The sequence below is a fragment of the Girardinichthys multiradiatus genome, chromosome 6, assembly GCF_021462225.1.
Source record: "Girardinichthys multiradiatus isolate DD_20200921_A chromosome 6, DD_fGirMul_XY1, whole genome shotgun sequence".
Classification (NCBI taxonomy): Eukaryota; Metazoa; Chordata; class Actinopteri; order Cyprinodontiformes; family Goodeidae; genus Girardinichthys; species Girardinichthys multiradiatus.
In genome coordinates, this window is record NC_061799.1 from 26920380 (window position 1) to 26933349 (window position 12970).

General features: G+C 37.9%; 1 protein-coding gene across 8 annotated transcripts in view; it reads right to left on the reverse strand.

Annotated features, from left to right (window-relative positions):
• Positions 1-4207: 4207 nt before the first annotated feature.
• LOC124869796 (voltage-dependent R-type calcium channel subunit alpha-1E-like) overlaps positions 4208-12970 on the reverse strand; it is a 101854-nt gene continuing 93091 nt past the window's right edge. For 5 of the 8 annotated variants that reach the window (XM_047367927.1, XM_047367929.1, XM_047367926.1 and 2 more), the window contains 6 exons: positions 12657-12763; positions 12457-12556; positions 10381-10485; positions 9845-9983; positions 6936-7084; positions 4208-6078 (listed from right to left, as the gene is read on the reverse strand). In XM_047367927.1, the coding sequence (XP_047223883.1) occupies positions 5554-6078; positions 6936-7084; positions 9845-9983; positions 10381-10485; positions 12457-12556; positions 12657-12763 (1125 nt within the window). In that variant the 3' untranslated portion in view covers positions 4208-5553. The remainder of the gene's footprint in view (positions 6079-6935; positions 7085-9844; positions 9984-10380; positions 10486-12456; positions 12557-12656; positions 12764-12970) is intronic. The other 3 variants (XM_047367928.1, XM_047367932.1, XM_047367931.1) reach the window with 3 other exon arrangements.

Below are 12970 nucleotides of genomic sequence, written 5' to 3' on the forward strand. Positions count from 1 at the left end.
CAAGTATTATAGGGTTTCTAAAGTTTGGATTACCAATAAATGATTGGTTGAAGTTTCTCTTTTCTAAATTAAAAAAATATTTGGAGCACTTTTCTCCTTGTTCTAACCATTTCCTTCTGGATCTCACAAATGCTTCCCTGGCTTTGTCCTCATAGAGCTTATCGAGTTCTAGTTGTAATGTTGAAAGTTTCTCTGAGTCTTCTTCAGAAATACTGCCTTTCTCTGATATTCTTAAAATATAACAAATTATTTGAGATTATTTTTCTTTTTTCTTTTGAGCAAATTTTTTACTTATTCTAATTGCCATATTTCTAATATCTAATTTAAACAGTTCCCAGTTTTTACCAAAACAATTGGTTAGAGTTGCTTGAATCCAGTATTTATTAATTAGTCTAGATACTTCAAATTTGAATTCTTCATTTTTTAATAAGGAGTTATTCAGTTTCCAGTAATCTTTTTTCTGACCCTGTCTGTTAGTGTTTACATCTATTTTAATTGTGATAGCTTTGTGATCTGTTTATAAATCTATGCGTGACTATTGAGTCCTGTCTTTGTTGTTCCATGTGTAGGAGATTTTGTCTAAATGTCTGAATCTCCAGATATCAATTATTCCTGATCTGTCACAGATAAAATGTAATTCAGTTGAAGTCTGGTTCCTAGGAGGCCATCTGTCCAAGTTATCATTCATCACTGTATTAAAGTCACCTCCCCATATGATTTTAGCAGTGGGGAGTGGAAGTAAAAATTGTTAAATATTTTCTTCTAAGGTAGAAAACAACTGTTTGTTTTGTTGTTTATTATTGTAGACAATATGTACTGATGATTAAAAAATGCGATTGAACAGTTTCAGTCAAAAGTATTAGCCATCGGCCTTCAGGATCTGCTGCTTGTTTTAGAACTGTCCCTTTAAATTTGCCTAGTAGAATAGCTACACCTGCTGATTGGTTGTTACCAAAAGAAAACCATATCTGTTGACCCCACTGACTTTTCCAGAGCATCACGTCCGTTTCTATAGCATGGGTCTCCTGAATAAAATAAAAATCTGCATTCTTGTTAAGGCAGTATAAAAAAAAAAAGCTTTTCTTTTAAGTTGGTTCCTAAAACCCCTGGCATTAACAGAGCAAATAGAGATAGACATAAGCAAACACGAACAATGGTAGACTAAATGATAACAAAAAACTATAGCTCAGCTGTACAAGTTAGCAAGTAACTGATTATTGTTTATTGTCTATTTATGTTTTTGTATATCTGTCACCTCATCCTTTTCAGATTAGAATGGAGGTTTTATCTTATCAAGAGCACAATGCAAAACTATTTTCCTTGATCGTATTTTAATTTCTTTCCCCTCAAGAAAAGCTCTATTTTTAACAAAATATGCTTTGTGGTCCACCTTCCTGGCTTCCTCCACCGCTGGTCACAGCTTGCCTCGGATTTCTTTATCTGCAGCAGTCAGGTCTTCTTTAAAACTGAGCTTGTTGTGTTTGAGGTAGCTGGTGTTCTTGGACCCCTTCCATCCATTCTGGTCTGGAATCTGATGATCACCGGTCGCGGAAGAGCTTTGGTTTTCCCATCACGTTGTCGAGGACTGCCGATCCGATGGACGACGTCCATTGCTGAAAGCACCATTCCTACTTCGGTCTCTGGCAGCACACCTTGACATATATCTTGGGACAGTTTTTTTTAATATTATTGTCTTTATGGTCTTCAGGGACACCATACAGTCGTAGGTTAAGTCGGCGGTTATAATGATCCGTGTCATTAATTCTGATCTCCAGCTCAGATACGTTTTGATCCAGGACCTTGCAGCTTTCTTGTAGTGTGGTATTTTGTTTTTCAGATCTGTTATTTCTCGGTGGCAGAATTCCAGTGACTTTTTTAAGTCATTAATTTGGGCAGTGTTATAATGTACAGCCTTGTCAGTTTTGTCTGCTCTTTCATTCATCTTCTCAATGACTGCTGTGATTATGGTGTTCTGTAGCTCTGATAACGTCGTTTCATCATGTTGAGTTGTCGGCTCATTCCTAGCTTTCTTCGCTTTCTGTTTGGGTGGTGTGTTGGGTGTCGAATTACATTCATCATTATTCCCAATCGGACAAGCGTAAGAATGCATTTCTTTAACAGTTCTTTTCTCTTTTGTCGTTTCGGTCTCCGTGTCTTCGAGTTGAACTAAGTTAGAGTTCTTCGGTTTGGCCATTTTTCACATTAGACGAGATGCCGTTTAGCTCCTAGCTAGTGGGTTTGGGTCGATATAACTAGCTTCTGTAGTGTTATAGATATATCAAATTGCTTGAAATCTTTGACGGGGATATTATTCACAGTTTTCTTTGTTGCCCTAATGATTGGTGGTGACAATGAACATCTTCCTGAGTTAGTTGTGCAGATAGTTGTGGCTCTCACATTAATGTAGGTCTGGTCTCGTTGCCATCTTGGAACAACCTTAACGATAATTCATGTGTACGTATAAACTATAGAGAATGGGCAACCACGTCACTGCACTTTGCCATCAAATTCTCTTAATTATTTTCATCTTTTTCAAATCAAATAATAATTTGTATATGTTTGCCACCCTAAATGTATTTGCAATATGTCCATTCTCTCCTCATATATCTTTTTTACATGCTCATATTTGTGACATTCCTATATAACATGTTCTTTGGTTTCATCCTCCCCACAGTTGTCACATTATAATATCCAGTATTATGCTGACTCTTGTTTTCTACTTTTTCCTGTTTTCCTCGCATGTCCTGCAAATCTCTGAATGCTGTACAAGTGTCTTTCTATATCATTTATATCCCAATATTCCTGCCAAATCTTTTGAACATTTATTATTAATATTTGTTTTGCATTTTCCTTACTCAAAGGAATCTGAAGTACTTTGTTTTTAGATTGCAATGACTGTTTGGCAAGAATGTCTGCATCTTTGTTTTTCTTCACTCCCACATGCGCTGGAATCCACAAAAATTCTACTGTTACCTTTTTTGGGGTGAAGTTTGTACAAAATACGATAAATCTAATCAATGAGATATTTCCTTGTTGATTTGTTTCATTTAATGTTTAATAAAGTTAATGTTCATTTGGAAAGAATCATATACGTTTGACCATTCTGTTCTTCAATCTAATTTAAAATCAAGAGTATTGCAACAAGTTCTACTGTATATACTGATAAATTATCTGTAGTTCTTTTCTTCATTCCTATATTGTGGTATGTGATGTATACTGCACTGGTTCTATTTTTTTTTTAGCCATCAGTAAATAATACAAGTTTATAAGAAAATTGTTTATTAAAATATTTTTGAACAAAAATCATTCTGGATCATGCTTTTTCTTACTTTTAAATAATTTATGCAAGGATAAACCGACAAATGGATTCATAAAAAGCCAAGGTGGAAGGTCTGGGTAAGATAGTTGGACAAAAATCCTGCATATTTAGCTTTTATATTGCCAATCATGCCAAAGCTACATATGTTGGTTTAGCTGTGTTTTCATCAATTTTTGAACTACTAAATCTGCTTTATCTAGATTATTTATTGTTACAATGTTTTTATATTTTATTACTGGGCTTTCTGATTTCTTACTAATGCTATTTATTTTCCTAGTCGTTCCTTAAACATCTGATTGAACATTGTTTGGTCTAATATTCTTTCTTTGCCATTCTTATTGTTTTCCTTACAACTGCTTGCATTCTTTTTTTTATAGTATATGAGCTTTTAAATTGTGTGATGACTTTTAACTTGTTTAAATGCTGAATTCCTTTCTTTAATAGCTTTTTGTTACAGCTTTAATACCACCTCCAGCTGTCCTGGAGTGGAACACAAGCTCAGTCCCTTAATAATGTCTGTTCAGTAATGAGTATTCAGCTACTCCACTGTGAAACAAAATAAGTATATTTGCACTACCACAACCTGCCTTTATAAAAAAGAATGGGATGTACATTTACATGTACATATTGTTCCTTGTATCTTTTATTTTCTCTTAAGTTTTTATATATTTATACTTATTGTCTGTGTGAAACTGAAGTGTAATTCCTTCTTTGTGCACAAAGTCTTGGTCTATAAAGCTGGGTCTTCTTCTTTATCTTTACTATTATTCAAAACTATAATGCATTCCTCTTCCTCATCGGCCAAATGCAATAACATAAACATAATGAGAAGAAAAAATGTCTCATGTTATTTGACTTAATAAAGGAGGAGAAATGACAAGAGAAGACTTCAGGTAACAATGGTCACTTGGGGACACCTTTACTTGTAAATACAGCTATTGTACACCTACAAACCCACAGAGTATTTGCATTCCTGGAACTTAAAGAACAAATCTTTTGGTTAAGTGAGCTTCAATAATTTCACCTATTTGTCTGGCAAATAAAACAATACATGACCTTAATATGAATATTTCCAAAGATTCCAACTTTTGCTGACAAGCTTCAAAGCTTGTCAGCAAAGACTATTATTTTTTCCCTTTTTTAAATGTTATTAACAGCATATTTCTCTGTACATCATTTGCAAATGTATAAGAGTAATGTTGAATCTTTGAAACAAAATGTGTCATGTGTACATGTGAATTTTCTATTTTTCACGTTCCGCAGTCTTCATGTAGTGTTCAAAATGATAGATGAAGGGGATCAGTCATTTTATTATTATGTGGTAAAACTTCACTCTGAGATGTTTCATTGCTCAGAAATTGAAGAAAGGCATCCCCATAGCATGAGGCTGCCACCATCATTTTTCACCCTGGCAAATTTCTGCTCTACGTGATCTGCAGTGTTAGTTTTCTCCCACAAATAACCTTTTGGCCCAAAGGTTCAAAGGGATTAACAAATAAAAATACATGATGTATAAATGACCTTTAAAGGTCTGAGGTTTGATGATTGCATGATTTAATGATAATAATATCAGGTTGAATCACAAATTAATCTTTCTATGATATTCTATTACTTTAACCATAGCCCAGATCTGTGAACTTACAATGTTTAATACCAAAAAGAAAAACGAAGAGGGGAAATTAGACAGTTGACCTCTGCACATTCATTCATACAGTAAAAAAATCCAGCATTATTAGTGTTTCTTTTATTATTAATATCTCATTGCCTGGAAAAGTATCAGATTGCCTCTTTATGATGGCGTTTTGCATTGACCTGTTCTAATAGGTGGCAATGGTGAGATGATCATAACTTATTTACAAAACATAGTTACATATTCACGCACCCCACAAATACCTTTTAGAGCAACACAGAATCTTTTGAAAACATCTTCAGAAATGAAAATACCTATTGACACTAATGGCATGACCTGGTCCTTTCTTTTCAGTTATTTTCGGTACTCAGTGACAACTTGAGATGCATTATTACTCTGTATCATCAAGTAGAAGTCAGGAAATAGACCTTATTGATTGTCAGTGTTCTTTGTAAGTTGGCATCTACAGTTTCAGGAAGTGCTAGGGTCTTTCTCATTTTGGGTTTTTGCCCAACATCCAGAGGGCTCACAACCCTGACGATGCAAAAAAAGACATATTTCACTTTGGGAGCTGATGTCCTCGCCCATGCTGTGTGTCCCGTCCCTAGCACCTGTCATCCTCCTCTGTGTCACTGAGGGGGTCGCAGCCTGCAGCAGAGGGCGTCTGCATCAGACGCTTTCTAAAGTGTCCATTGGGGACCTGCCAGCCGGTCCGCCAGCGTGGGTGGGCCGAGCCAATGGTGTTTGAGCGTCCCAGGCTGCAGGCCACAGCTGCCTCAAAGGTCAACGTCTCCATGGGACCAGAGGGGTCCGGGCTGTGGTCGTCCTCTTGTGATGTCAGGAAAGGCTCTGAGGGGTAGCGTCGAGGTGGGGATGCGTTTATGTCAAGCTGACTCCCCCTCTCACCCGCAGCTCCTTCTTGGGTCTCCCAGCATGCCTTGCCCCGCCTCAGGGTCTCTGGGCTGCCTTGTTCATCGTCATCCTCTCCTACGGAGGCTTGTGTGCGACACACGAGTGGGGAATAGGTGATGTGAGGACGAGATCGGGTTGGGGTTTGTGAGAGAGGTCGTCGGCCACTAGGTGTGCTGGACTCCGAGGTGGAGGGTACTGGGCTGTCTGAGCTGTTACCCTGAAATAAAAGAATATACAATCAAAGTCAATCTAGTCACTGCTCTTGACCTTTCACTCACATCAATTTACAGTGTCTTTCAAAATCTGATATACCGACAAAAGTAGTGGATAATTGTGAAGTTAAAAGAAAATGATTTATGGCGTACAATAAAAAAACAAAAACAAACTGTGTGTTACTTGGTGACATGAGTTGGTGTTTAACCCCCTTAAGTCTCATTTCCCAAAATAAAATTCAATGAAGACCAACAATGACAATCTTTTGCATCATCTTTGTGCAAAAAAAAAAATCCAATAAATTGTATTTTGTTTTTACGTGACAAAATGGGGAAAGTTCCAATGGTGTGCGTACTTCCATACTGCACTGTGTTGTCATGAGTAAATAAGCACAGACAAAACGGTTTATGCTCAGAATCAGACAATCTTCAGGCCCTAACCAGTCGGAACCAAAAAAGTCCAATCTTTTTCTGATCAGTAATACCTAAGCGCAACCAGGTCGCAGTAACAGCAACGCTTTTTGGTGTTGAAGTGGTTATTAATGGACAAACATTCAGAGTTAGCTATTCTGTTTAAAAATCAAGCCAAAGGAAGCACAGAAATGTAAAGAGCTTTTTAAAAGGAAACTGCATGTCAAGGCATGTTTGTATTTCATTCAGGTTGTAAGAGAGCGAGAGAGAGCAGGACTTTTAGCAAACAACAAGAAGGCTGAAAGGAATGCACCACTGTTGCTGTTTTATCATTTTCAGCAGAATGTCAAGATACAAGGCAACATGCTAAAGAAGCGAGATAAGATTTGTTATTTTATTTTTTTTTACCTTATTTAGGTATTTGGTGTATAGGTGAGTATGTTTTACCCACCCGTTTATCCTGGGGAAGAGTTCGCTCTACGCTGGAAGAACGTGAGGGCTGCAGGCTTCTGTCTTCCGAGTTACAACGAGAAGTGTCTGGAGACAACAGGTGGCAACGCTCCTTAGACCGGCCACGCTCCTTATGCTCAGACCGGGACACTGGGAAGCACCGGGAAAGAAGGAAAACACAAAATAAATATGCATAATTTTAAATAACAATTATAAGACTGAAATATGCATTATCCTCACCTTATTATTACTCTATTGTCACCACTCTATATCATATTGAACAATATTAACTAAGCTAAAGGTGACTGGTGATGAAATGGTCAGTCATTTTCTACCACTTATTCCATAGTGGGTCACGGGGGAGCTGGTGCCTATCCCCAGCAGTCTATGGGCAAGATACACCCTGGACAGGTCGCCAGTCCATCGCAGGGCAATACACAAACAACCAAGCATCATTCATACACCTAAGTACAATTGAGAGTGACCAATCAACCTAAGAGGCATGTCTTTGGACTGTGGGAAGAAGCCAGAGTACCCAGTGAGAACCCACATGCAAACTCCATGCAGAAAGACTCCATGCAGAAAGACCCCAGGCCAGGAATCAAACCCAGGACCTTCTTGCTGCAAGGCAACAGTGCTACCAACTGCACCACTGTGCAGCCATGTGATGAAATGGTGAATGTTATTTTTCCCTCCAATTTTGATTCCAATATCACATTTCCCAACTAGTTAAAATATATATAAAACAAACACCAAAGACTGCATACTTAACTCATACAGCTTTGGTATTTGAGTTAGTGCTGACACGTTTATTGCCCAATATATGATATAAAATGAGTGTATGCTACTATCAAACATGTGACTCTAAAAGTTTTCTTTTTCTCCCCAGGTCCATCCATACTGTTAGTTATAATTTCAGTTTGTAGGGAGTGTATGTTTTCACAGTGAGTAATACAACAATTGCTTGATATACACAAGTAATCCAGAGGGTGGTCTGCTTTGTCTTTGTGTTCTATTTGAGAAATCTAGACAGCTGAATTATTGCTGTGTAGCTTTGATTATAAATAAGTATTGTGTTACACTCCTAAATGAATATCCTATCCGTAAATGATTGCGAATTTATGCTTACATTTTTTTTTAAACATTCTAAATTTTTATGATGACATATTATAAAGTGTTAATTTGATAATTTCAAAATCCTTGGAGGATGTTTGGGGGGATTTTGTGTTGAAATATCTCCATCCATGATAAGGTTTAATTGAAGGTTATCACCCCAAGGTTACACATCTGCGCCAACACATGACACTGAATTTCTCCTAATGCATAAATTATTTCCAGCTCATATCTCCTTTTTACTAGTGCAACATTCTAGATGTGTCAGAAAATCCTGTAAAATGAGAAGGACTTCAAAAGTTTAAACTTTAAAACTTAATGACATGTCAGAAGAAGAACAGAGAAGAACATGTGAGGTGTGTGAAGCTCCACTCTTATCAAGATATCTTGTCATGCAGTCCATTGTGATCATCTGAGTGTAGCACGACTGTTGAAAGTCCTTTGTTTTGTTTTTATTTTTAACAACACAGTCTACCTGCAACAAAACCTTTGTTTCTGCAAGCCTTTCTCAGAGACAATATTTTTTTGTGAGACTCCAAAGTCTGTTCTTTTTTCATCGACTGGGGAACCTCCTGTAACTAAAAGGGGCAAGAAACATTAAACTTAACAGCTAAAATATTGAGACAGGGTCTGTACTAGCATTAAAATCATTCAGTCCATATAACCAAGTCTGTTGGACACCTTTTTCCTGCTATTAGAGCAACCCAGGCTGGTTGTCAGGGTAAAGGGCCAAGACTCCTTCAACAGGGGCAGAGAAATCTGAAATGAGCCTGACATCCTAAAAGCAGGAAAGGATGTTTCCATGGACATGAGGTTGGATAATTCTGTGTTACTCTGCTGATCTTGAGGTGAATAAATTTAAACCTTTTCCTCCACCCTCTGCTCTTAGATATGATGGGAATCAGATAAAAGCAGAGATCTTTCACACATGATTTCCTCAAAAACTTAATTAGGCATATTGAATAATCCTAACCTAATCCTTTATTAAACAAGATTACTGAACGCCCCATCATAACCTCAGAGTCCATTTTTTTCTCGTTTTTAGAAATACATTGTTTTTTTATTTGGCCTTATATGTCTTGTTAGTTTTGGTTTACTTTGATTGAATTGGTAGTTTATGGAGATTTTCTCCAAGTTTCCGGACTTAATGTTTTTCTCTCAGATTAAAAATAAATAATAGTGCTAAGATATAAATGATCTCCTTTTTATTAAGGCATAATAATTAATAGTTCCAAGCAAAGGTCAAAGATTTGATCAGATTGGGAAATAGATTGTTTAATTGATTGTTAAATATACCCTGATTAATTGATTAATAATACCTTCACTTAATTTCATATAAATAACAGACCCTCCTCCATTATTTACAGGCAATAACCCTCCTTTCCCCTCTATGGTTTACCCTGTTGTCTTATTAACTTTTCTTGGGTTAGTTATTGAATGTTGAAGCACCTTTCAATCACACCACTTTTTATTAGAGAACAGATGATGTGATTAGGGGTGATTGTGGCTCAGTGGTAAGAGTAGTCATGTTGTAAAAACGAAAGTTAAACTCCAGCTTCCTCCTGCCACATGTCGTGTCTTTGGGCAAAACACAGAGTTGCCTACCAATCTGCTTATTGGTGTATGAATGTGATTCTGAGTACATTGGGTGAATGTGGCTCAAGTGTAAAACACGAGTGGCCAGTATTCAGTTGCTTAAATGCCATTTCTAAATCTTAAAAGTTTGTGCTCACAACTTTGACAGGAACTTGCAACAATGGATGCAACATAATAAAGAATATTAATAAAATGACTAACCAGCAGCCTTGTAACTTTTGTGTCGAGGTCGATAGACTCTCTCAGGGCTTTTCTCCTCATCCTCCCAGAGACCGTTTACACGTTGATCTGCAACTGTGGAAACTGAACGCTTCATGGAGCCACTTGAGGCCTCTTCCTGCTTAAATATGTGACCACAAACAAAAACAATGGTAGAAAAAGAAAATATCAGTTTCCATTCTCAGAATTTAGAACAGTAAAAACAGTAAGGAGTAAGTTTTCATGCATTTATCAGTGCAAAAGTGCAGAGCATCCTTTGGTTTAGCTTGTTCTCTGTTTTAGGGATGAAAGTCAAAACAAGTTGAGCCATCAGCATTCATGGATGATACCCTGAAAGTTTACTGAACCTCAGTCAACTTCTGAAAGCAGCAAATGCTACAACCAAACTCTTCTGAATTCAAAACAAACAAACCGTGCACATAGAGAAAAAACCTGAGCACTTTGGCTTAACAGCCCATGCAGCCATCGAAGCCCGCAAGATCCAGCCAGGGAGCCATGTCATGGAAGATTGTGTGTACCTGCGACTCTACAGCCAGACGGGGCATAGAGGAGGCCCGCACACAAAGGCCTCTCGCAAGTGGAAGCTCCATTGGGGCTTCAATCCCCCAAATGCACTCGCCCACCTACGTGAGTACAGAAATTAGACAGGAGGGCAAGGAAAGAAAGAGCACCAATCAGGTTTACCACCCCCACCCCCACCCTCCTAGCAGGGCCTCTCCTATACAGAGGCCAAGTCCAATAGAGAGAAGGGCAGATGAAACCTTTAATCACTGAGGCCCACCTCAACCACAATCCAAATAGAAGCCATTTCAGCCAAATACAAACAGCTTAATAACTAACAACAAGTTAGACGTTAGTGAGGAGAGCGAAAAATGAGCATGTGAGGCTGTAAGAGAAGCACAGAATGAAGAAGAATGTACAGAGATAGACAGAGTATCCAGTATGAGGCAAAAGTATTGATGTACGTGTAACTTTTGTCACATTACAACTACAAAGATCATTGGAATTTATGTAGTAGACCAACAGCATAACTGTGAAGTGGGCCAAGAAAGAAGTATGGCATAAATGTTTTTCAGCTCCCTGAGTCAATACTTTCCAGAATCATCTTTCGCTGCAATTACACTGGGAAGCATTGCAGATCTACACAGTGAATATTTTGCCTATTCTATTTTGCCAAATAAATCCATATATTAATTGAATTTTTCAGTCTCCATCTAGCATCTGTGAAAACCAACTTAGCTCACAGAACTGAAGTCTTGCTGAAGTTTTTTTTTTAGATTTAGGGCTGGATTTTGCCTGGGACCATTCTTAACCTAAAATGTTTTAATCCAAACCATTCCAGTGTAGCTCTGCCTCCAGGTTCAGTTTTTTTTTTTACTGGTTGAAGCTGCTTCCCAAGCCTTTTGCAGCCCTTAACAAATTTTCCTTCTGGATTGCCCTGAAATCCATCTTCTAATCAACTCTGACCAGCTTCAGTTGTCCCTGCTCATGAAAAGCATTGCCACCGCATGATCCCGCTGCCACCACGTTTCTCAGTGGGGATGATGTGTTTAAGGTGATGTACTACATGTTTTCTGACACAGGCTGCATTTTGTATGTAGGTCAAATAGCTCAGTTTTGGTCTCATCTGACCGGAGCACCATTTTTCCAATTGTTTGTCCCCTACTTGGCAATAACACCTTTCTCCTCGATGATCTGAGTTTTGGATCTCTGCAGCCCCTCCGTTGCTACTATGGGCCTCTTGGCTGTCTCTCTGAGTAATCCTCTCCTCTCCCATTTTGTCATTTTAGGTAAAAAGCAATGTCTTGGTAGGTTCGTAGCTGCTTTAAACCTTTCCACAACTTTCACTCTGTGATCAAATTACATACAGGTGGACTCTATTTACAAATTAGGTGAAGTCTGAAGACAATTATGCACTGGATCTCATTTAGGGATATCAGAGTAAAGAGGCCTGAATAAAAATGAATGCCACACGTTTTAGACTTTTAAAAAAAAACTATGCATCATAGTTTTTAACAGTCTGAACTCACCTCTGTCACTCAAAAACCCAATGAAACACATTAAAAGCTTTGTTTGTAAAGTGACAGAATGTGACAAAGTTGAAGGACTATTTATTATTTTTGCAAGGCATAGCATGTTTTAGTTTGTAAGGGCAATAAGTCATGCATGATCAAGTCCTAAAAGCAAGACGACATCTGTCTAGGGGCCAATATGCATTCCTCTGCACACTTACATGGATGTACTTCAGAATTATTTGATATCATTTGAGGCAGTGTACACCAGTACAACTAGACAATAAAGACTCAGCAACACACCAACAGTGGGACAATCTGCCTCCTATATTCCAACCTGTTCAGGACTAAGAAACAGGAGCACAAACAGCAGCGATGCAGTGCTCTGCAGGGCACTGAAAAATTAGTGACCATATATCCCAAAAATATTTTCACCCAAAAAAAGAAATTAAATAAAATTACATTCTGCCGTTTTCCTTGAATATGATATTTAAAGCAATTTTAATGGCAAATAAATGTTTATGTCAAATTAATCTAATATAATAAAAAGTGGTCATGGTAGTTGCATCTGTCCTGTCTCACCACATTTTGCTGTTGACCGGCATCGATGTCGGAGCTTATGGGCTGCAAAAATAGCTCCTGGGGTGAGATAGGACTCAAAGCCACAAAACCCCCTCTGGTTCTGTGAGGGAGACAGAAATAAAGCAAAACAAATTCAGTAAAAAAACATATGCAGCATCGCACCATGAATACATATGTTTTGTAAACATTTGCAGACTCACAGGGCTGAACCTGCGCTGTGAGCCATGATTGGCAGTGGGTTGGTGTTGGACAGAATGTCCTCGGGCAGGGTAGAGGCGTCCAAACGTTTAAACATCAATTTGCTCTTCTGAAACAAGACAAAGAAATACACACAACACATCAAATGCAGGTCACAACTTTAGGGCAGATTTTTTGAATAACTTAGGCCTCAGATTTTCTTCTCATCTTTAGAGATATTGATCTATTGATAAAACTGTGTCTTAAAAGTGAGCAACAGGACCTTAGTCAATAAAATTATACAGGATTCCTTCTCATTTTATTCTTATTCAATCTA